The following is a 24,976-nucleotide window of genomic DNA, read 5'->3' on the forward strand; positions in this document are numbered from 1 at the left end:
CTCTGATCATGCTAGTATTGCCTTGTAACATTTATGCCTTGTATGTGAATCCAATCATTTTACAATGATACCCCTTTCCTGCAGTCAAATGACTAAATCACACTCTAGTGGCCTCAAGGATGGAATGTTAATATTTTTCATAATTTCATAATTAATCAACTTTATTTTTACACCTCAAAAATTCATGATTTATATGTCAAACATTTGTGTTATATTTCAGTCTTCTGTGATGTATGTAAAGTGTAATATTGGGATGCAAACTCATAATTGAACCTATATCTGACATGTTACAGGTGTTTTATTTTTTAAAGTCCATAACCATGTGTGTGAGGTGTATACTTTTGTTTCAAAGTAGATTTGAAACACTCTGTGTGACCCTGGTTTAGCCCACTGCAGTAAAATGTTAAATATCTACTTTTGATATACAGTAGACAATTCTTAGACCTTTCTAATAATGTTACTTAACTATAGTGTAATGCATATTGCTAAATAATCTTTATGGAGTCAGATATTCAGTTGTAATAGACTAATTGCATAGTCTTGTCATTATCACCGGCAGCTCTATGGTAAAAAGCATCTCGGTTCCCGGGGCAAAATCTTTGTGCTATCCTAGGGCTTGGGTACAGGACATTACTCGGTTGCTTCCTACATGCACATTCCAACCGGCAAAGGTAGTTCAAGTTACTTTTGTATGCCAAACTGAATAATGGTTTCTATTCGGCAGTTATTGTACCGGTACCCCCTGTATATAGCCTCATTATATATATACATGTCACGACTTCTGCCGAAGTCGGTCCCTCTCCTTGTTTGGGCGGCGGTCGACGTCACCGGCCTTCTAGCCATCGCCGATCCACTTTTCATTTTCCATTTGTTTTGTCTTTGTTTTTCACACCTGATTTCAATTCCCCAATTACATGTTCATTATTTAACCCTCTGTTTTCCCCATGGTTTGTGTGCGTATGTCACGGTTTACTAGGAGTGGTGGGTAGGAGTCAGGCACAGAGGGTTCAGTGATTTGTAGATTTATTTCTCTGGCACAAAACGGTCACGCCAAATACAGGTCGCATAAACACTGACCAGCCCAAACACAGGGCCAACGATCCGGAGAACAATGAAAACACATCCACTACTGTTTTATCTATTTCGGTCCTTTTGTGTGGGCTTGGTATTTACTACATGGAATGTATATTATTGAGTAAAGTTTATTTTATTACTCATCTCTGCTGTCGACTGTGCTTTTAAACAGCTTGGAAAATTCACGAAAATTATGTCATGGCTTTAGAAGCTTCTGATAGGCTAATTGACATAATTTGAGTCAATTGGAGGTGTACCCGTGGTTGTATTTCAAGGCCTACCTTCAAAGTCAGTGCCTCTTTGCTTGAAATCATGGGAAAATCAAATGAAATCAGCCAAGACCTCAGAAAACAATTGTAGACCTCCACAAGTCTGGTTCATCCTTGGGAGCAATTTCCAAACGCTTGAAGGTACCACGTTCATCTGTACAAACAATAGTATGCAAGTATAAACATCATGGGACCACGCAGCCATCATACCGCTCAGGATGGAGACGCGTTCTGTCATGAGATGAACGTACTTTGGAGCAAAAAGTGAAAATCAATCCCAGAATGACAGCAAAGGACCTCGTAAAGATGCTGGAGGAAACCGGTACAAAAGTATCTATATCCACAGTTAAACGAGTCCTATATCTACATAACCTGAAAGGCCACTCGGCAAGGAAGAAGCCACTGCTCCAAAATTGCCATAAAAAAGCCAGACTACGGTTTGCAACTGCACATGGGGACAAAGATCGTACTTTTGAAGCAGATGTCCTTTGGTCTGATGAAACAAAAATATAACTGTTTGGCCATAATGACCATCGTTATGTTTGGAGGAAAAAGGGGGAGGCTTTCAAGCCCAAGAACACCATCCCAACCATGAAGCACGGGGGTGGCAGCATCATGTTGTGGGGGTGCTTTGCTGCAGGAGGGACTGGCACACTTCACAAAATAGATGGCATCGTGAGGAAGTAAAATTACATGGATATATTGAAGCAACATCTCAAGACATCAGTCAGGAAGTTAAAGCTTGATCGCAAATGGGTCTTCCAAATGGACGATGACCCCAAGCACACTTCCAAAGTTGTGGCAAAATGGCTTACTTATTGGAGTGGTTATCACAAAGCCCTGACCTCAATCCTATAGAAAATGTGTGGGCAGAACTGAAAAAGCCTGTGAGAGCATGGAGGCCTACAAACCTGACTCAGTTATACCAACTCTGTCAGGAGGAATGGGCCAAAATTCACCCAACTTATTGTGGGAAGCTTGAGGAAGGCTACCCGAAACGTTTGACCCAAGTTCAACAATTTAAAGGCAATGCTACCAAATACTAATTGAGTGTATGTAAACTTCTGAGCCACTGGGAATGTGATGAAAGAAATAAAAGCTGAAATAAATCATTCTCTCTACTATTATTCTGACATTTCACATTCTTAAAATAAAGTGGTGATCCTAACTGACCTAAAACAGGGATTTTTTACTAGGAAATATCAGGAATTGTGAAATGTATATGGCTAAGGTGTATGTAAACGTCCGACTTCAACTGTATATATATACCTTATATATATATATTTTTTTACTTTACTTTACTTTATTTAGTAAATATTTTTATAAAGTCTAATTTCTTAAAACTGCATTGTTGGTTAAGGGCTTGTGAGTAAGCATTTCACAGTTCGGTCTACACCTGTTGCATTCGGCACATGTGACAAATAACATTTGATTTGATTTGTTTCTTGTCTGATCTGGGAGACGTTTCGATTTCCCAGCTATCTTTATTTGTAAACTTATACAGTGCTCTCTTGTAAATTTGTTTTATCTCAATTTGACTGCCTGTTTAAGTGCTTGCACATTACAATAGAGTGACCCGGGCATTTTGACAAACAATAAGTCAGGGCTGCACTTCGATCATATGTGTGGGCAGGCTGCCCTCGATGCTGGGAAAACAAACCTCGCTGCCGTGTCTAATAACTGTCTCACTATTACTGGGGGCGGTGATTTGATATTGATTGGATTTCACTGGCGCCCACAGACCTCCACCTTATTCTACCACAGGATGGGTACGGAAGCCACCTGTCCCCAGAGCCACATGACCCTTTCATTGCTGTATTATCTGCGGTTATATCTTTAGAGCTGCCTGTGTCTAGAATGCTGAATGGGGCCCTGTGTCAGGCAGCACATTGTGCCTCCCGATAAAGCCATTATTTCCCCAAGACCTCAGGGGCTTGTAGAGAACTATAGAACGTGTCCATCTATTCCTCTTTTCCTCTCTCTTCAATTAAAATTGCTTTATTGACATGATGACACAATGTACATATTGGAAATGCAGTGATTCATTTACAATATTAATATCATGACAATAATACTAATAATCAGGATTAACAACAGGACAATCAGAAACAACAATAATTAAGTGTAAAAATAACCATACATTTGACAATAACAATGGCATAGAGGACATGTGCAGATTGGCTGGGCTCTCAGACACTGATCATCTTAATTGGGGCGGCGAGTAGCCTAGTGGTTAGAGCCAGTAGGGCCAGTAACGGAAAGGTTGCTGGATCGAATCCCAGAGCTGACAAGGTAAAAATCTGTTGTTCTGCCCCTGAACAAGGCACCCCCGGTAGGCTGTCATTAACTGATTTGCCTCGTTAAAAAATAAGAATGATCAAATCTTATGACAGGCAGCAATTTTGTGCACTGCCAACCCACAGCCCTCTGCTTCCTCCCCCAACAGGATGGGGATCCTATTCTCATCAGAGATGTCTTTGGAACCTTGAATAATGGTTTAAAATGTTGGGAAATGACACTTTCATCGTTTTATATTTGTAACTTTTTGTCGTGAAATGCCAGGTTATGCTGCGTCTACCCGTTTTCAATCGCAAGGCTGTGCTCGCTGAGCCTGTACTTTGTCTAGGCTTTTCTAAGGTTTTGATCAGTAACCGTGGTCAAGTAGTTTGCCATGGTGTACTGTCAATTTAGGGTCAGATAGCTTGGCATTTTGCTTTGTGTTTGTGTTTCCCAATAGGTAATGTAGTTTTGTTTTGACTGTGTTATCATTTTTGTGTATTCTGATTGATTGGATATTCTGGTCCTGTGGTGTTTGTAGAACAGGTCTGTGAACTCATCAGCCGGATAAGGTGACTCTTTTCTTTGCTCAGCAGGGCTTGGTAAATGTAATTTTTTATTATTAGTGGATATTGGCCTAATTCTCCCCTGCGTGCATTGTTTGCAGTTTTACTCTGGACATCTGAGCAATCTTACAGAACTCTGCATGCAGGGTTTCAATGGGGTGTTTTTCCCGTTGAGTTAAATCTTGTTTTGCAATTGGGACCCCACACCTCGCTGCAATAATGTGCAGTTGGTTCAATGACAGATTCTATTCATTTGAAACAAATTTTCAAAGGTGTTTCAATTTGAATTAGTTCTTTAATGTCGTAGAATGCCCTGCGTGCTTTCTCAGTTAATTTACTGCCTCATTCACTGTATGTGTCCAGTTGAGCGTTTTTTTAAACCTAAGTTATTGTAGTGTGTACAGTACTCTATATATTTTGTACCAATTGAGAACTTTGGTCTAATTCCCTGTGATCTGGATCTTCTCTAGAAAATCATTATTTTGAGGTTTACTGCTAGGGTTCATATCTGGCACTATTGCTCTAGTAGGTCCAGGCTCTGCTGTAGGCCATGTGTTGTGGGTGACAACAGGCACAGGTCATCTGCGAAGAATCACCTTTTAGAGTCCAGGTGCTGGGGATTTTTCTAGAATAGTGGTCAATTCATTGATGTAAATATTGAAAAGTGAGATTTGCAACCATGGCAAAGGCCCCACCCCTGGTTAAAGAATTCTGCCCTTTTCTTGCCAATTATCATGCCGCAGGTATTGCCAGTATTGATTTAATGATGTCATATGTTTTACCCCCTATACCACTTTCAATAACTTTGTAGAACAGTCCTTTATGCCAAATAAAATCGAATGCTTTTTGGAAACCTAAATGTTGGACTTGTTTTCGTGGACAAGTTTATCTATCAGGGTGGGCAGGGTGTAAATATGATCAATCGTGCAATGTTTTGTTATAATTCCAAATTGGATGTTATTCAAGACATTGTGCTTATTAAGGACGTTTAGAAGTCTTACATGTTAAGGACACCTGCTCTTTCCATGATATAGATTGAACAGGTGAATCTAGGTGAAAGCTTTGATCCCTTGTTGATGTCACTTGTTATGAAAGGCAGGTTAAAGAAGGATTTTTAAGCCTTAAGACAATTGAGACATGGATTGTGTATGTGTGCCATTCAGAGTGTGAATAAGCAAGACAAAAGACTTAAGTGCCTTTGAACGGGGTATGTTAGAAGGTTCCAGGCGCACCGGTTTGTGTCAAGAACTGCAACGCTGCTGGGTTTTTCACACTCAACAGTTTCCCGTGTGTATCAAGAATGGTCCACCACTCAAAGGACATCCAGCCAACTTGACACAACTGTGGGAAGCATTGGAGTCAACATGGGACGGCATCCCTGTGGAACGCTTTCGACACCTTGTAGAGTCCATGCCCTTACCAATTGAGGCTGTTCTGAAGGAGAGGGGGAGGGGTGGGGGTGCAACTTCAATTTTAGGAAGGCGTTCCTAATGTTTTGAATACTCAGTGTATAGTACTACAGAAAACCAGGTTACTGTTTATACAAATACCTCTGTAATTGTTAGGGTCAAATTTGTATCCATTCTTAAAGATTTAGGTCCTCCCTTTTTCCCTACCCTATCTTATGGGTCAGTAACTGTGCAATGAATTGTGTCGAGCTTTGTGATAATAAGTAAGATCTCTGCCTCAGGAGGAGGACAGTTTGATTTGATGCAAATGCCTCAATTGTATAAAGGATAACGGCAATCAAAGATTTTATCTTGTTTCAAGATTTATCACTCCAAGCTATCTCACTTTTTTGTTTTTATTCTACTTCCCAGGTCCTGATCGAAGCGACTGTTTCCAGGGAGCGGCGAGGCTACATCGCCATGGATGACATCATGCTCCTGACCTATCCCTGTTGTGAGTACCATCACCGATGTAAAAGAGGAGGGAGGTGTTTGGGGATTAAGGAGCAGTATAAAATAGAACATGTAGAGACATCTATATACCGTATAGAGAGTGAAATGTAGAGAGTTCGTTCCATATGATAAAGAGGAGGAGAACGCTAATGGGAGCTTGACCTTTTCATTGGTTGATTGCAATAGGGGTCCAGGTTTGAGGTGAATGACGTTTTCCCAAAACACTCTTCAGCTCCAGCCATTCCCCTGTGATTTAGTCTCAAGACCACTCATAATGTGCCCAGATGACTCAAGGTTAGAGATGGGAAAATAGAAACCTCTTTCTGATTTACCCCACCAAGTAACTGAACCCTCTAAGTATGCAGAACATAGTTATAAACAGCCCTTTACCTCTTCTCTCCTCTGTATTTTATACTGTGTTATATAAAGTGATTATTGTATTGTTGTGTTGGTATTTTTTTTTTTATGTAGCGCTCATCTGTGAAAGAGACCTTGCTCTCAGCATATCTACCTCTCAAAATAAATGTTAAATAAGATATTATCCATTAGTTGCCTTGGAGTTGCCATTTTTTAGGTACGTTTTCTAGAATGAAATGGCAAAATGTGTCTTTTGCGAAAGCTGTTCCTCTAGGAGGAGACCTGTGGTGGTTTTGTCACTAGGTGGTTTCCCACTGCTGTTATACAGTGGTTAAGGCTGTCTGTGTGTACACTGTGTACCTGGGATAACACAGGCTTAGTGTCCTATCAATCCTATAGGAGTAGAAAAGTCATGGGAAAAGCGGTAACGACAGTGGCTAACACTGTGTGAGCTTAAACCCTGGACAAAGCTTCTCCCTCCCTGTGACATGTTTGCCCTCCGACATACTGCTGATCAAAAGTGATCTGCCAGCTCACTAATTTGGAATTCGGTTAACACCTTTAGTCCAGTTACAGTTGAAGTGGGAAGTTTACATACACCTTAGCCAAATACATTTAAACTCAGTTTTCCACAATTCCTGACATTTAATCCGAGTAAAAATTCCCTGTCTTATGTCAGTTAGGATCACCACTTTATTTTAAGAATGTGAAATGTCAGAATAATAGTAGAGAGAATGATTTATTTCAGCTTTTATTTCTTTCATCACATTCCCAGTGGGTTAGAAGTTTACATACACTCAATTAGTATTTGGTAGCATTGCCTCTAAATTGTTGAACTTGGGTCAAACGTTTCGGGTAGCCTTCCACAAGCTTCCCACAATAAGTTGGGTGAATTTTAGCCCATTCCTCCTGACAGAGCTGGTGTAACTGAGTCAGGTTTGTAGGCCTCCATGCTCATACACTCCTTTTCAGTTCTGCCCACAAATTTTCTATAGGATTGAGGTCAGGGCTTTGTGATGGCCACTCCAATAATTAAGCCATTTTGCCACAACTTTGGAAGTGTGCTTTGGGTCATTGTCCATTTGGAAGACCCATTTGCGACCAAGCTTTAACTTCCTGACTGATGTCTTGAGATGTTGCTTCAATATAGCCACATAATTTTACTTTCTCATAATGCCATTTATTTTGTGAAGTGCACCAAGCCCTCCTGCAGAAAATAACCCCCACAAGATGATGCTGCCACCCCCGTGCTTCACGGTTAGAATGGTGTTCTTCGGCTTGCAAGCCTCCCGCTTTTTCCTCCAAACATAACGATGGTCATTATGGCCAAACAGTTCTATTTTTGTTTCATCAGACCAGAAGACATTTCTCCACAAAGTACGATCTTTGTCCCCATGTGCAGTTGCAAACCGTAGTCTGGCTTTTTTATGGCGGTTTTGGAGCAGTGGCTTCTTCCTTGCTGAGCAGCCTTTCAGGTTATGTTGATATAGAACTTGTTTTACTGTGGATATAGATACTTCGTATCTGTTTCCTCCAGCATCTTTACAAGGTCCTTTGCTGTTGTTCTGGGATTGATTTGCACTTTTTGCACCAAAGTACGTTCATCTCTAGGGGACAGAATGCGTCTCCTTCCTGAGCGGTATGACGGCTGCGAAGTCCCATGGTGTTTATACTTGCGTACTATTGTTTGTACAGATGAACATGGTACCTTCAGGCATTTGGAAATTGCTCCCAAGAATGAACCAGACTTGTGGAGGTCTGCAATTGTTTTTCTGAGGTCTTGGCTGATTTCTTTGATTTTCCCATGATGCCAAGCAAAGAGGCACTGAGTTTAGGTAGGCCTTGAAATACATCCACAGGTACACCTCCAATTGACTCAAATGATGTTGATTAGCCTATCAGAAGCTTCTAAAGCCATGACATCATTTTCAGGAATTTTATGTGTTTAAAAGCACAGTCAACTTAGCGTATGTAAACTTCTGACCCACTGGAATTGTGATACAGTGAATTATAAGTGAAATAATCTGTCTGTAAACAATTGTTGGAAAATGACTTGTCATGCACAAAGTAGATGTCCTATCCGACTTGCCAAAACCATAGTTTGTTAACAAGAAATGTGTGGAGTGGTTGAAAAACAAGTTTTAATGAGTCCAACCTAAGTGTATGTAAACTTCCGACTTCAATTGTAGATATAAGTGACTTGTGCGTGAGGTGAGGATATACTCTGGGCTTTTTTTTGCTTGTCATGAGGGTTTCGGTACAGTGTTAATTGGAGGATCATTTTTTAGCATGGGTTTTTGTATACTGAACACAATTTTAAACGCAACATGCAACAGAGTTACAGTTCATAGACGGAAATCAGTCAATTGAATAAGTTCATTAGGCCCTGATCAGCCATGGGTGGGCCTGGGAGGTTATATGCCCACCCACTTGGGAGCCAGGTCCAGCCAATCTGAATGAGTTTTTCCCCACAAAAGGGCTTTATTATTGACAGAAATCCTCCGCAGCACCCCTCCCTCCCACTCCTCAGACGATTCTGCAGGTGAAGAAGCCAGATGTGGAGGTCCTGGGCTGGTGCGGTTACACTTGGTCTGCGGTTGTGAGGCCGGTTGATTGTAATTCTCTAAAACGATGTTGGAGGCGGCTTATGGTAGAGAAATTAACATTAAATTCTCTAGCACCATCTCTGTTGGACATTCCTGCAGTCAGCATGCCTTTTGCACGCTCCCTCAAAACTTGTGGCATTGTGTTGTGTGACAAAACTGCACATTTTAGAGTGCATTTTATTGTCCCCAGCACAAGGTTCACCTGTGTAATGATCATGCTGTTTAATCAGCTTCTTGATATGTCACACCTGTCAGGTGAATGGATTATCTTGGCAAAGGAGAAATGCTCACTAACAGGGATGTAAACAAACAAAACATTTTGAGAAAAAGCTATTTGTGCATATGGAATATTTATTTTAGCTCATGAAAAATGTTACCAACACTTTACATGTTGCGTTTATATTTTTATTCAGTATAGACACCACATGCCATGGAGACCGGCAGGGATTTCAATCAGAGATGCTGACTGTGTCCCTGCCTAGCCACCCAGTGGCTCCCCGCGTTTCCCATGGAGAGCAGATGGTATCTTCTACACCCCCCCCCCCAGTGCTACCATTAAATAATTTAGACTGTCATCAGGACCTGCGCACAGTACTGTCTATGGTGGCACATGGCCAGCCTGCACCATTTGTCACAAGGAAAGGAGACAAATGCGAAGAGAAAAAAAAAGAAGAAAGGCCACCAAGCTCCTTCCTTCTTGCAAATTCTAGTTGGAACTGCTAAGCACGCATGACATTTCTCTTGTTGTCTCCAAAGTCCTAGTCTTTGACTCTGAAACCAGTGTTGCAGTCAAATTAAATATTTATCATGGTAAAGAGTCCCCGGGATATTATCTGACACATTTATTCTACCAAGTTTTGTAGTGAACAGAAGGACCTGTTTTTTTTTATCACATTAGTTTTTGTGTTTGTTTATGCTGGCTCATAGCTATGATGAATTATGAATTGACCTTAGACGGGGGACTCGTCCATGGGAAACATGACCACCTGTGGACTACAAACACAAGAGGCATCCCCGCCTCTCCCCCCTGCCTATTGACACAAAGTAGATCAACAAATTCTCTCTCTCTCCCAGAAAGCAACAGTGTAATGAAACACTGAACAATGAAGAGCAGGAATTGAAACATTCGCCTCCCTCTTTTTGATTTCACTACCACTCCACCACGAAAGTAACGTATCCTGTCTAAGTTGGGTTGTCCTCCGTTTTGTGGTGATGCGAGCCTGTGCTGGAGGCTCTAACCCAGTGGTTAGGCTCTGCGGGAAGTCTGCCTCATAGAGCTGTGGAGGAGCAGGAGAGCTCCAGTGTTAATCACAGTGTAGCCAGGTGGGATTGCTGCTGAGGAACCCACACTCACTGCGGAGCTCGATGCATCAAGCTGGGTTCTTATTAGAAGAGTACTGCTCTTCCATCAGCAACAATGTTCTTGAGCCTGATTTCGGGAATGGTCTGGGGATCTGGTTAAAGGATTTTCACCTAACTTGCGTTGATGCCTGTGTTATGACCTATCGCCACGGTGAAAGGTTGTCGAGAATAGTAGCCGCCAGCAATTCATTTCTAAGTTGTGTATCGGATGACTTCTCTTTGTGGGTTGATTGTAGGACAATAAAGGGAGAGAACAAGCGATATGTCAGTATGTCAGTGAGTCCTTCTCCAAACAGCTGTGAGGTCCTTCATGGGTGACAATTAGTCTCTGGTTCTTATCTAATTAAACATGAACGTTTGAATTACGTTGTCGTATAATGTGAAAAGCTACCGATGGTGACATTTCATACACATCTCACACTGGCAATGAAGCTGGAACAAAGTCCGATTGATGATCATTTACTGCAGCTCTTTAGAAATCACGAAATGTAGTATTTCATTTAACTATGCAAGTCAGTTAAGAACTAATTCTTATTTTACAATGACAGCCAACCCCGGCCAAACGCTCCCCTAACCCGGACGACGCTGGGGCAATTTTGCGCCACCCTATGGGACTCCTAATCACGGTCAGTTGTGATACAGTCCGGGATAGAACCAGGGTCTGTAGTGACGCCTCTTGCACTGAGATGCAGTGCCTTAGACCGCTGTGCCACTCGGGAGCCCTAGTATAGCTGCATAACCCTGAAATTGGAGGACATGGGCGTTTTGGCACACATAACTTCGTAACATGTATTTTAAATAAAAGCATTTATTTTGTTGGTCTGGCTGGCTGACATTGTGATTGGCTGTCTGTCACGGCACAGCAGTCATTTGATCTCTGCTCTCTCGCTCTGTTCCAACAGATAAGGCGCCCCACTTCTCCCGGCTGGGAGATGAGGAGGTCAACGCTGGGCAGAATGCCACCTTCCAGTGTGTGGCATCGGGCCGGGCCTCGGAAGCTGAGAAGTTCCTACTGGAGGTCAGTGGGGATTTAGGGACACATCTGTAGTATTTATTTTCTTTCAAATACTTTTGAGAGTTTGATTGAGTCTGTCTGGAGTGCCAGGTGGGTTTTGCACTTTTGGGTTCATTTTCAGCTATTCAATTGGTTCCTTTGAGCCAGGCAAGCTCAATCAAGCACAGCTGAAGTATTTCAAAGAAACCAAAATACTATTTGAAAGCAGGTCTCTTTGAGAATACCAGCACTTTTGAGTTCTACTTCAAGTGTATTTGTGGTCACGCCATTAAAGAGGGAAACTGGAAACGATGGGTCAGTGTCTTTGAATTATAAACATGCTTGTGTTAGTATTCAAATTCAGCAGAGCATTGGGGAGAGTTTTAATGCTACGCTCCAGCCTTGAAGACTCTCCAGCCCAGCACCTTTGAAAATCCAGTTTGCTCATGAAATCACAGTGTTCTGCTTTCTTCACAGCCTTCTTCCTTTATCCAAATAGAGGGCGCTGTTTTTAATACCCTTCTTTCCCACGTGTATGCTATATTCATGCAAATTCCATCCCTCTGAAGGTCAGCAAGGCCACTGCGGTGTATGTCTGAGTGAATAACATTCATTGGTTTTAAAAACATTACTTAGGAAGGCCTGATGGAAGGTTTCAAAGAGCATTGTGATAGTCTTTTGTTTTCCAGGCTGTGTCTCTCACAGCAACTACCAGGCAGCCAGACATCCACGACGCTTACCACCACAGTATGTGTTAATTACACCATGCAAGCCTCGAGGCGCAATGCACAACACCGTCTTCAAGTTCGAGACCTCAAAGTAGCGGAGGCGTCCCTGTCCCTCCTTCAACGTTACAAAACCCTCCAACATCCGAGTGAGAATGATATCAAACAAACCATTTTGTCACATCACAAGGACAAGGACAGACGCCTCCAGTAGGGAGCTGTCATAACGGCACGAACATTCGCACCAATAACAAAAGTCCTCAAGGCTCTTCGATGCCTGCCTTCCCCAAACAGCATGAGGAGATACATGACTGGGTGTCACGGCTGCCATTTTAGATGAGGTTGCTTCCCCTCCCTGCTGTCTTGTTGTTTTCATTTGATTGTTGCATCTGCTGCGTGTACCAGCTGCGACCCAGTCTCACCATGCCAACTCCTGCCAGACTAAACAGATAATTTGGTCGTTTTCTCAGTAATTCACTCCAGCCTGATAGTTTACATAATCCGTCTCAGGCTTATTTGATTAACCTGATTTCCCTAATATCCTTTTGTGGATGGAGAAAAAACTAAATAGATAAAAGAAGTAAGCCAAGGGCAGTAGACACTGAAGTCTATGATTGAGGGTTTGGTATGACCACCAGACCAGACTGGTTGACACTGCTTGACCCTAATCAGAGTTTGGGTGTTTTTGGTGTTTACTTGTGACAGTTGGGGCTTGTGTGGTCTGTGGCTTTCGAGAGCTTACAAACAGACAGACAAGTCCACTGTGGCTTTGGACAGCACACCGACTTACACACATCCAGTCATCCCAAGCAAACAGAGAAGGGGCCTAGCTCATCCCACTTGCTTCCCGGAGGACCCCGGGCCTACGTCTTCTCTGAGACTGATTCTGTTTACTCACCAGTTGTTTTTCAATGAAAAAGAAAGGGAGAGAAGAATGTGTTGATAGGCAAGCCTGCTATTTCCCACACTGAAAAAGGCCTTGGCCTAAACGTTAGACTAATGTTAGGCTCAAGGTGGCCGGTGGTTGAGACTATAGGCTTGAAGGACACTTGTGGTTATAATGGAATAGAACAATGTGAGAAATGCCTTGGCAGGGTTCAGTGGAGTACCTCCTTTCATTCAATCTCTACTGCAGCTTTCTTTCCCAGCACCAGTACTCTCTTTTGTTTTTGTTATTCTCTCTCCTGCGCTCTCTCTCTCTACCTTTGTCATGCCCACTCCTTCTCCGTGGTATATTCTGGCTTTGAAGAGCACTGGTGTCAGAGTCATTGTCTCTGTTTCGTTTCCCTTTGCTCTGTACCAAAACATGAAAGCTTACCCCCTGCTATTCATCTGCATGACTACACATTAGAGTGACTACATGGTGAAACATTAAGCCCACCAGGCATGCACTTTTAGCTACTCATGTGCATTTAAATGTATTGGCTCCATAGGGTTTTGCAGAACTGTGTGAGTGCTGGGTGGTGATAACACCCTATATTGCTATAGTATGGACACACAAGAGGACTGACTACCGGCACCTGCGCTGAATTAACTAATGGCCCTCATAACCAACATTGCTCTCATAATCATTATTATCTTGACAAGATTTCATTTGTTTGTATTAAAGGATACCTGATTGTAATTGTACATGTTTAAATCAAAGGGATGTCCCCTGCCATTCAAATTTTAATTTTATGCTGCTGGACAATCATCCTTTTCAATCACTCAACTCAAATGGCCTGGATAGCAATAATTGAAACATGTTTAGTTATTATGTTGTTAGCTGAGTGTCATGGGTCCACCAAGGGAACAATAATCTTACTATGCAGACTGCCTCAAATATGGCACTCCATTTAGCTGGTTTAAGAAGATGGAGCATACACAAATATTGTGGATGTTGTTTCAAAGCCTAACACTACGAAACGGACAGTGCTTTTAAGGTGATGATGAATTCAAAACACCCATACGAATGTTAGAGCTTATTGTGCAGCATTCCACAGGAATGTTGACGCCAATCATGTTGATGCCAATGTTTCCCACAGTTGTGTCAAGTTGGCTGGATGTCCTTTGGGTGGTGGACTATTCTTGATACGCACAGGAAACTATTGAGCTTGAAAGCCCAGCAGCATTGCCGTTCTTGACACAAACCGGTGCGCCTGGCACCTACTACCATACCCAAAGGCACTTAAATATTTTGTCTTGCACGTTCATTCACCCTCTGAATAGCACACATACACAATCCATGTCTCAATTGTCTCAAGGCTTTCTTTAACCTGTCTCCTCCCCTTCATCTATACTGATTTGAATTGGATTTAACAGGTGACATCTATAAGGGATCATATATTTCACCTGGATTCACCTGGTCAGTATATGTCATGGAACGATCAATGTTTTATACACTTCGTGTATGTGCCCAATCCCCCCCCCCCCCCCCCAAAAGCCTGAATTAAAATAATGATTGCGCCATTATACAATACACAGCCTAATAGCATATTACGCACGGCAGAAAGGTATCTCTATTTGAGTGCAAGTGCTCTACTATACTACCGGAGTAGTAACTTACCCAGGCATGATTGCAAAAAGAACTGTGGCAACGCGCCTCCATTCTCTATTTGAGTGCATACGGATGACATGTATTTTTACTCCTGGCCCTGTTCCTGCCTCTTTGATAATGAGCCATTTTAAATTGAAACAAAATGTTTGTGTGTTCACACTCTCCACAGCCAATGTGAGTAAGACCTTTAAACAGGTCAACATTCACAAGGCCGCTGGGCCAGACGGATTAGCAGGATGTGTTAGCAAAGACAAGATTAAATTGAGAATAGTCTGATGGGTGAAAATATGATCACTTGATGAGAGAACAGTGTGCACACGAATGAGCAGCCTGAGGCAAGGAACAGATCACAATAGCCTATAGTCGCATCATGCAGCCCATACACTGTATGTTTTGATTTCTAAGACATTGTAAGGTTTGTATCATTCGCAACTAAAGTTGCCAAATAAGTCTAGCGTATAGGACCTGGTTCAAAGGATCACTTTTACGCTCAATATAGCCACTTCATATGCGCACTCACTCCGGAATGGGAATTATATCCTTCTTACTAGAAAATCATATCATATAAAATAATGAAACAGGACTATTTTGTCTCCTAAATGAACTAGCCTACTGCCTATGGCATGGTGCAAAAATCTATTTTCTTCATATCATAAGGTTTCTTTAGAGCTGCCTAAAATGACTGGATTTATTGTGATAGTGTATATTTAATGGATTTATTAGGCTTTTTAAAATGTAGACGTTCCAAAGGCGCACATCAGTGGCTTGTATGATGCTTGTATGCTGCTTGTATGCTGCTTGCATGCTGCTTGTATGCGTAGAGGCCTTGAGATGCAGTTATTTACATGAAAATAACTGGCTGACAAAATGTTATGACTGCTACAGCACTACCCTTGCACTGCAAAGGCCGCGGCTTTTGTGGAGCAATAGGAAACGATGGTTCATGGGAGGCAGTTGTTAATGTGTTCAGAGGGTCCCTGGTAAAAGCCCAGGTTCAGGGACGGAAGCAATACTCTTACATTGGATCACTCAGTTGGGCTCTGCACAGCTGCTGGAGTTGCTGTGGAGAATGTTGTCAAAGGGGAGTGAGTGTAACCGGTGTGAAATGGCTAGTCAGTTAGCGGTGCGTGCTAGTAGTGTTTCAATTGGTGACATCACTCGCTCTGAGACCTTGAAGTAGTTGTTTCCTTTGCTCTGCAAAGGCTGTGGCTTTTGTGGAGCGATATGTAACGATGCTTCATGGGAAGCAGTTGTTGATGTGATTCAAGCCCAGGTTGGGGCAAGCCGGGTAAATGGCAGTAATACTGTTACATTTGCAGCTGTGTGTCTGTGTGCGAGAATGTGTTTGTGAGTGTGCTTGTTTATATCTGACCCATTCTGTTTTTTCTGTCCCGTCTCTCCAGAGGCACAGTGGGGACGTGATATCTACAGCCTTGGTCAAGCACCTGAGTCACCGGCGCTTTGTGGCATCATTCCAGGTGGACAGTGTACAGCGCAACGACCAGGACCTGTACCGATGTGTCACCCAGTCCGCCAGGGGCTCTGGGGTCTCCAACTTCGCTGAGCTCATCGTCAAAGGTAAGTACGCTCGCCATCAGTCATTGGGGGCGAGGCTAGGATCTCACAATATCCTGTACTGTAGGTCTATGAACAAAGGGTGAACTGAATAAAACTGATTTAGTTATGTTACTTTGTGTTAGCAAAAGTAGTACATGTTGTAAATGAACATTTACATAATCTGTCATCAATGTACGCATCCCACACACTTGTCAGCTGTGGCATAATTAAATCAACACATTGAAGCGCTTGATTGATATTATCATATAGACCAGGTATTCCCAAACTGGGGTATGTGCAATGTGGTCGGGGTACGCCAAATAAAAATGTGATTCACATAGAATTATAATAATTTTGTTGTTGTAAATATCTTCACATTTTAAAACAGTCCATTTGTATTTTCCAACGGGCTATACATTTTGCTGAGTTTTTTTTCTCACCTGAGTAGCCTCGTTTCACTGCCAAAAATAAAATGAAACCATCTAGTGTTCAGCGAAATAACAACACAATGTCAAATACAGGTAGCCTAGTCAAATAATGAACATCCAATCACATTAACCATTACTCTCTCGCGGGAATTCCATTAACAGTTCGTATGTAGCCAAATGTAGCTGCTGCTCATTCCATTTGCTAAAAAAAACGGATAAATGGTTAAAAAAGTAAGGTCTGCGTCCATAGAGACACATACCAGCAGTACTACACCTGCACCTGTCGACGACACAAGTTGTTCTGCTTCCATGAGCACATCCAATGCTAGCATCAGTAATTCTACATTTATTGTTTGCCCAGCTAGCATGGACACTGACATTTGTGAATCTGATGCAGCCGAAGAGCTACTGCCCCCTAACCCGGGAAAGCATCAAACAACAGACCGGGACGTTGGACCATCGAAGAGGTGTAAATATGATGAGAGCTACATTGATTTCGTGTTCACTTATATTGGGAGTAGTGCCTTTCCTCAGCCACAGTGTGTTATCCTCTAACGCCTCACAAACCCGGATCCGGGAGCACCCCCATCAAAAAAGCTGACTAGCATAGCCTAGCCTAAAGCCACAGGGATATCATATAATAAAATGTTCATGAAATCACAAGTCCAAGACACCAAATGAAAGATACAGATCTTGTGAATAAAGCCATCATTTCTGATTTTTTAAATGTTTTACAGGGAAGACAAAATGTAAATCTATCAGCTAACCACGTTAGCAAAAGACACCACTCCCAAACTCCACCATTTTCTTACTGCATCAGTAGCTATCACAAATTCGACCAAATAAAGATATAAATAGCCACTAACCAAGAAACAACCTCATCAGATGACAGTCTGATACATACATATTTATTGTATAGCATAGGTTTTGTTAGAAAAATGTGCATATTTCAGGTATAAATCATAGTTTACAATTGCAGCCCCCATCACAACTCTCACTAAAATGACTAGAATAACTACAGAGACCATCGTGTATTAGCTAATTACTCATCATAAAACATTTCTTAAAAATACACAGCGTGCAGCAGATGAAAGACACAGATCTTGTGAATCAAGACAATATTTCAGATTTTCTAAGTGTTTTACAGCGAAAACACAATATATCGTTATATTAGCTTACCACAATAGCAAACCAGACAACAGCATTGATTCCAGCCAAACATAGTGATAACGTATTCACCACCAAAATAAAATAATTTTCCACTAACCTTCTCAGAATTCTTCAGATGACAGTCCTGTAACATCATATTACACAATCCATATAGGTTTTGTTCGAAAATGTGCATATTTAGCAGCACAAATCGTGGTTATACAATGTGATTAGAAGCAACAGGTCATGCATTCTGGCCGGCGTCATCTTGGAAAGGCACCTAGTCTAATCAATAAATAATCGTAAACTTGACAAAAAAATACAGGTTGGACATCAAATGACAGATGCATTAGTTCTTAATGCAACCGCTGAGTTAGATTTAGACATAGACATACAGTGTGCGTTACAGCCAGACTAGTGCCGCAATAATGGCGGACAAATACGTTTACATTTTTCCACATAAATACGGAATAACATCATAAATAGCTCTTACTTTTGGACGAGCTTCCATCAGAATCTTGGCGACGTGGTCCTTTGTCCAAAATAATTGTTGCTTGGTTGTAAAACGTTGTGTTCAACTTCGGAAGTAGCAGCTAACAATAGCTATGTGGCCACAGCATGCCCAAATCTTCAAACTTAATACTAAGGAAATTCCAAAAATAGCAATATACTCGCATAAACTGATATAACTCGGTTTAAAATAACTTCGTTATGATGTTTCTAACACCTATATCGAATTAAATTACAGACGGATATATCTAAGGTCGATAACTGAGCGTTTCAAAATGCCATCCTGAGGTCTTCCTTTGCGTAATGGCGATCGTTGAAAAGAGAGGTCCCCTCCCTCCTTGGCCTTTTATAAACTCTGAGAACTACGTAGAAAGTCCATTCCACTTCTCATTGGTTACTGACATCCAGGGGAAGGCGGGTGCAGTTCATGTCGACCCATAGGATACATACAGAGCTTTAAACTGATCTGAAAGCAGAGCCTAGTTTTCAGACCTTCGCAGTTCCTGTCATGGATTTCGCTGCAGAAAGAGTTCTGTTTCACCCACAGACATAATTCAAACGGTTTTAGAAACTAGAGAGTGTTTTCGATCCAATAGTAAGAATAATATGCATATTGTACGAGCAAGAATTGAGTACGAGGCCGTTTAAATTGGGTACGATTTTGTGCTATGTCGAAATGGCACCCCCCTAGTGGCAAGAAGTTATATGTGCGAAAGTATTATCTCACAACTCGATTAAACTCTTGCGCAGACATTTAGAAACAAAACATGCCAATTAGAAAAATAAGCCACAGGAGTTTTTTGAGTGAGAATTGAGACGACTTTCGAGTAGTAAGACATGTAAAAAGCAACATATACCATTAATTAGAAGAGGCTAGAAGTGTCTTATGTGGTGAGCTACTGAGTGGCTAGGACAGGCAAGCCCCATGCTATTGTGGAGGACTTAATTCTTCTTGCTGCCGTGGATATGGCTGGGACAATGCTGTGGGAAAAGGCCAAGAAAACTATACAGACAATGCTTCATCAAACAACACTGTTTCACGACACTCATCAGTGACGTGGTAGCCAGTGAATTTTATGCGTTACAGCTGGATGAGTCAACAGACGTGGCAGGCCTGGCACAGCTCCTGACAAATGTCCGTTGCATTTATGGGGGTTCAATTAAGGAAGATATCCTCTTCTGCAAACCATGACAACAGGAGAGGCTATTTTTAAAGTACTGGACAGCTTTGTGACATCAACTGGACTTTGGTGGTCAAGAGGTGTTGGTATCTGTACTGTTGGCACAAAAGCCATGACAGGGAGACATAGTGGAGTGGTAACGCGTGTGCAAGCAGTTGCCCCCGATGCCACTTGGGTACACTGCAGTATCAACTGAGAGGCTCTTGCTGCATAGGGAATGCCTGACAGCTATAAAGACGTTTTAAACACTACAGTGAAAATGGTTAACTTTGTTAAAGCAACGTGAAGATGGCGCCGGAGGGTAGGGCTGCTGTCTAATCGGTTCTTATCCACCCATGCTATTTTTTCTTTTTATTTGCATTGTTCATAACTTGTTTTGTACATAATGTTGCTGCTACCGTCTCTTATGACCAAAAAGAGCTGCTGGACATCTCAACTCAGATTTTTCACCTCAAATTGGACGAGCAGTTTTTCTTCAATGAGTCGGACGGGAGGGATATACTACGGACACCCGACCAGGCCCAGATCCCTGTGATTCGCTGGAAAGGGAAATGTAGGTTTCGTGGAAAGAGATCAGGATGCCTTGTGAGGATGAGGCGACAAGTGGCTAATCTGCCCTTGCCTTCCGTTCTGCTAGCTAACGTTCAATCGCTGGAAAAGAAATGGGACGAACCGAAAGCACGTATATCCTACCAACGGGTCATAAAAAAATGGTAATATCTTATATTTCACCGAGTCGTGGCTGAACGACGACATTAAGAACATACAGCTGGCAGGTTACACACTCTATCGGCAGGACAGAACAGCAGCCTCTGGTAAGACACCAGGCGGGGGCCGATGCATATTTGTAAACAATAGCTGCTGCACGATATCTAAGGAAGTCTCAGGGTTTTGCTCGCCGGAGGTAGAGCACTATCTGCCTAGATAGTTTTCATCAGTGTTTTTCGTAGCTGTCTACATACCACCACAGACAGATGCTGGCACAAAAATCACACACAATGAGCTGTGTTCTGTCATAAGCAAACAGGAAAATGCTCATCCACAGGCGGTGCTCCTATTGGCCGGGGACTTTAATGCAGGGAAACTTAAATCCATTTTACCTAATTTTGATCAGCATGTTAAATGTGCAACCAGAGGGGAAAAAATGCAACACCACCTTTACTTCACACACAGAGATGCGTACAAAGCTCTCCCTCGCCCTCAATTTGGCAAATCTGACCATAACTCTATCCTCTATAACTCTATCCGCTATCCTGCTTACAAGCAAAAATTAAAGCAGGAAGCACCAGTGACTCGGTCTTTTAAAAAGTGATCAGATGAAGCAGATGCTAAGCTACAAAACTGTTTTGCAAGCACAGACTGGAATATGTTCCGGGATTCTTCCGACGGCATTGAGGAGTACACCACATCAGTCACTGGCTTTATCAATAAGTGCATCGAGGAAGTCGTCCCCACAGTGACTGTACATACATACTCCAACCAGAAGCCATGGATTACAGACAACATTCACACTGAGCTAAAGGGTAGAGTGGGACTCTATGCCCTCCGACGAACCATCAAACAGGCAAAGTGTCAATACAGGACTAATATTGAATCATACTACACCTGCTCCGACGCTCGTCGGATGTGGCAGGGCTTGCAAACTATTACAGACTACAAAGGGAAGCACAGCCTAGTGCTGCCCAGTGACACAAGCCTACCAGATGAGCTAAATAACTTAGATGCTCGCTTCGAGGCAAGTAACACTGAAACATGCATGAGAGCATCAACTGTTCTAGACGACTGTGGGATCACGATCTCCACAGCCGATGTGAGTAAGACCTTTAAACAGGTCAACATTCACAAGGCCGCTGTGCCAGACAGATTACCAGGATGTGTACTCCGAGTATGCGCTAACCAACTGGCAATGTCTTCACTGACATTTTCAACCTCTCCCTGTCTAAGTCTGTAATACCAACATTTTTCAAGCAGACCACCATAGTCCCTGTGCCCAAGAACACTAAGCTAACCTACATAAATGACTACCGGACCTTAGCACTCACGTCTGTAGCCATGAAATGCTTTGAAAGGCTGGTCATGGCTCACATCAACACCATTATCCCAGAAACCCTAGACCCACTCCAATTTGCATACCGCCCCAACAGATCCAAAGATGATGCACTCTATTGCATTCCACACTGCCCTTTCCCACCTGGACAAAAGGAACACCTATGTGAGAATGTTGTTTATTGACTACCTCAGTGTTCAACATCATAGTGCCCTCAATGCTCATCACTAAGCTAAGGACCCTGGGACTGAACACCTCCCTCTGCAACTGGATCCTGGACTTCCTGACGGGCCGGCCCCAGGTGGTAAAGGTAGGTAACAACACATACACCACGCTGATCCTCAACAGGGGTGCCCCTCAGGGGTGCGTGCTCAGTTCTATCCTGTACTCCCTGTTCACTCATGACTGCACGGCCAGGCATGACTCCAACACCATCATTAAGCTTGCTGATGGCAAAACAGTGATAGGCCTGATCACCGACATTGATGAGACAGCCTATTGTGAGGAGGCCAGGGACCTGACCGTGTGGTGCAAGGACAACAACCTCTCCTTTAACGTGATGAAGACTAAGGAGATGATTGTGGACTATAGGAAAAGGAGGACCGAGCACGCCTCTCTTCTCATCGACGGGACTGTAGTGGAGCAGGTTGAGAGCTTCAAGTTCCTTGGCGTCCACATCACCAACAAACGAACATGGTCCAAGTAATCCAAGACAGTCGTGAAGAGGGCACGACAAAACCTATTCTCCCTCAGGAGACTGAAAAGATTTGGCATGGGTCCTCAGATCCTCAAAAGGTTTTCCAGCTGCACCATCGAGAGCATCCTGACTTGTTGATTCACTGCCTGGTATGGCAACTGCTCGGCCTCCGACCGCAAGGCACTACAGAGGGTAATGCCTACGGCCCAGTACATTATCGGGGCCAAGCTTCCTGCCATCCAGGACCTCTATACCCGCCGGTGTCAGAGGAAGGCTCATAAAATTGTCAAAGACTCCAGCCACCCAAGTCATAGACTGTTCTCTCTGCTACCACACGGCAAGCGGTACCAGAGCACCAAGTCTAGGTCCAAGAGGCTTCTAAACAGCTTCTACCTCCAAGCCATAAGACTCCTGAACAGCTAATCAAATGGCTACCCAGACTACTTGCATTGCCAACCCCCCTTTTACATTGCTGCTACTCTCTGTTATTACCAATGCATAGCCACTTTAATAACTCTACCTACATGTACATAATTACCTTAATTACCTCGACACCGGTGCCCCTGCATATTGACTCTGTACCGGTACCCCCTGTATATAGCCCCACTATTGTTATTTACTACTGATCTTTAATTATTTTTTATTCTTATCTCTTACTTTTTTAGGGATTTTCTTAAAACTGCATTCTTGGTTAAGGTCTTGTAAGTAAGCATTTCACTGTAAGGTCTGTTGTATTCGGCGCATGTGACAAATACAATTTGATTTGATTTGATTTTGAACCTGTTTATTTTCTGCACTATACAATGATATGGGCAGCAACAATGTAACGCTATTACAACATACAGAAGTACGCTGGTTATCAAGGGGCAAAGTATTGACACATTTTTCTGAGACGAGCTTAAAGTTTTCTTTACTGACCATCATTTTTCGCTTGTCTGACCGCTTGCATGATGACGAGTTTCTCACACGACTGGGGATGTTTTTTCTTGCCTGAATGATCTGAATCTAGGATGACAGGGACTCTCCGCAACTATATTCAATGTGCGGGACATAATATAGGCTATGATGAATAAGTTGGAGCTTTTCTCTGTCTCTGCATTAACAAGGACAGCACACAGGTCTTTCCATCATTGTATGATTTTTGTGTGCAAATGAACTCAAGCTTACGGACAATGGAAAATGTGATATAGCGAGTGAGTTGGGTGCGCTATTACGCAGGTACTTTACCGAAACGGATGACACAAACAACTGGATTCGTTATCCCTTTCATGCCCTGCCTCCAGTCCACTTACTGATATCTGAACAAGAGAGCCTCATCGAAATTGCAACTGTCGGTTCTGAGAAGATTGAATTTAATCAGAAGCCACTGCCAGATTTCTGGATTGGGCTGCGCACAGCGTGTCTTGCCTTGGCAAATCGCGCTGTTAAGACACTGATGCCCTTTACAACCACGCACCTATGTGAGAGTGGATTCCCTGCCCTCACTAGCATGAAAACTAAATACAGGCACAGACTGTATGTGGAAAATGATTTAAGACTGAAATTCTCTCCAATATAACCCAACATTGCAGAGTTGTTTGCTTCCTTTCAAACACACCCTTCTCATTAACCTGTGGTGAGTTATTCACCATTTTTAATGAACAAATAAGGTTTTATATGTAAGATAGTAAAAAAAAGAGCAAAATGATTGACTATTTTTATTATATTATTATTTCTACCCTGGTCCTATAAGAGCTCTTTGTCACTTCCCACGAGCCGGTAGGTGACAAAAACTCACACTCATTCTTATGTTTAATAAATGTATCGTATAGTGTGTGTGCCAGGCTTACAGTGATGGCAAAAAACAACATTTGAGAGTGCACTGACCCTGGTGCTAGAGGGGGTAAGCAGCTGGAGGTTGAATGTTTGAAGGGGTACGGGACCATACAAAGTTTGGGAACCACTGATATAGACTATGATGCATGCGCTATCGTAAGCAATGCACATACTTCAAATACAATAATTGTAACTCCAAATATGTATAAGGACACTATAAATAAAAACAAAATATGTTTTATTGTCACATACAATAAAACAGTTAAGTGCCTTGCTCAAGGACACATCGACAGACTTTTTACCATAAGTATTAGAACCAGCAACCATTTGGTTGCTGCCCCAACCACTAAATACCTGCTGCCTATAGCACTCCATTCAATTAAGAAATGTGTCTGTGTTAATATCTTGGGACTGTCACCAAGGGGTGAATCATGTGTTTGTTTTAATTGACTGTGTTTTGTATCTTAATGTGTATTTCATGGAAAGGGAAAGGGGGATGCCTGCCTTCAACTGAAATGTGTCTTTCTCATTTAACTCAACCCCTCTGAATCAGCAGGTCTGGGACAGGTAGCACGTCCGGTGAACAGGTCAGGGTTCCATAGCCGCAGGCAGAACAGTTGAAACTGGAGCAGCAGCACAGCCAGGTGGACTGGGGACACCAAGGAGTCATCAGGCTAGGTAGTCCTGAGGCATGGTCCTAGGGCTCAGGTCCTCCAAGAGAGAGAAAGAAAGAGAAAGAGAGAGATAATTAGAGAGAGCATACTTAAATTCACACAGGACACCGGATAAGACAGAATAAATACTCCAGATATAACAGACTGACTTTAGCCACCCGACACATAAACTACTGCAGCATAAATACTGGGGGCTGAGACAGGAGGGGTCGGGAGACACTGTGGCCTCATCCGACGATACCCCCGGACAG

General features: G+C 42.6%; 1 protein-coding gene across 6 annotated transcripts in view; it reads left to right on the forward strand.

The window, feature by feature from the left end:
* The window catches only part of ptprub (protein tyrosine phosphatase receptor type Ub), a 361,889-nt gene that overhangs the window by 179,868 nt on the left and 157,045 nt on the right, over positions 1–24,976 (forward strand). For all 6 annotated transcript variants that reach the window (XM_055903563.1, XM_055903566.1, XM_055903567.1 and 3 more), the window contains exons 4-6: positions 6,007–6,088; positions 11,315–11,430; positions 16,071–16,245. In XM_055903563.1, the coding sequence (XP_055759538.1) occupies positions 6,007–6,088; positions 11,315–11,430; positions 16,071–16,245 (373 nt within the window). The remainder of the gene's footprint in view (positions 1–6,006; positions 6,089–11,314; positions 11,431–16,070; positions 16,246–24,976) is intronic.

This window comes from Salvelinus fontinalis, chromosome 38 (assembly GCF_029448725.1).
Source record: "Salvelinus fontinalis isolate EN_2023a chromosome 38, ASM2944872v1, whole genome shotgun sequence".
In the NCBI taxonomy this organism is placed as follows: domain Eukaryota; kingdom Metazoa; phylum Chordata; class Actinopteri; order Salmoniformes; family Salmonidae; genus Salvelinus; species Salvelinus fontinalis.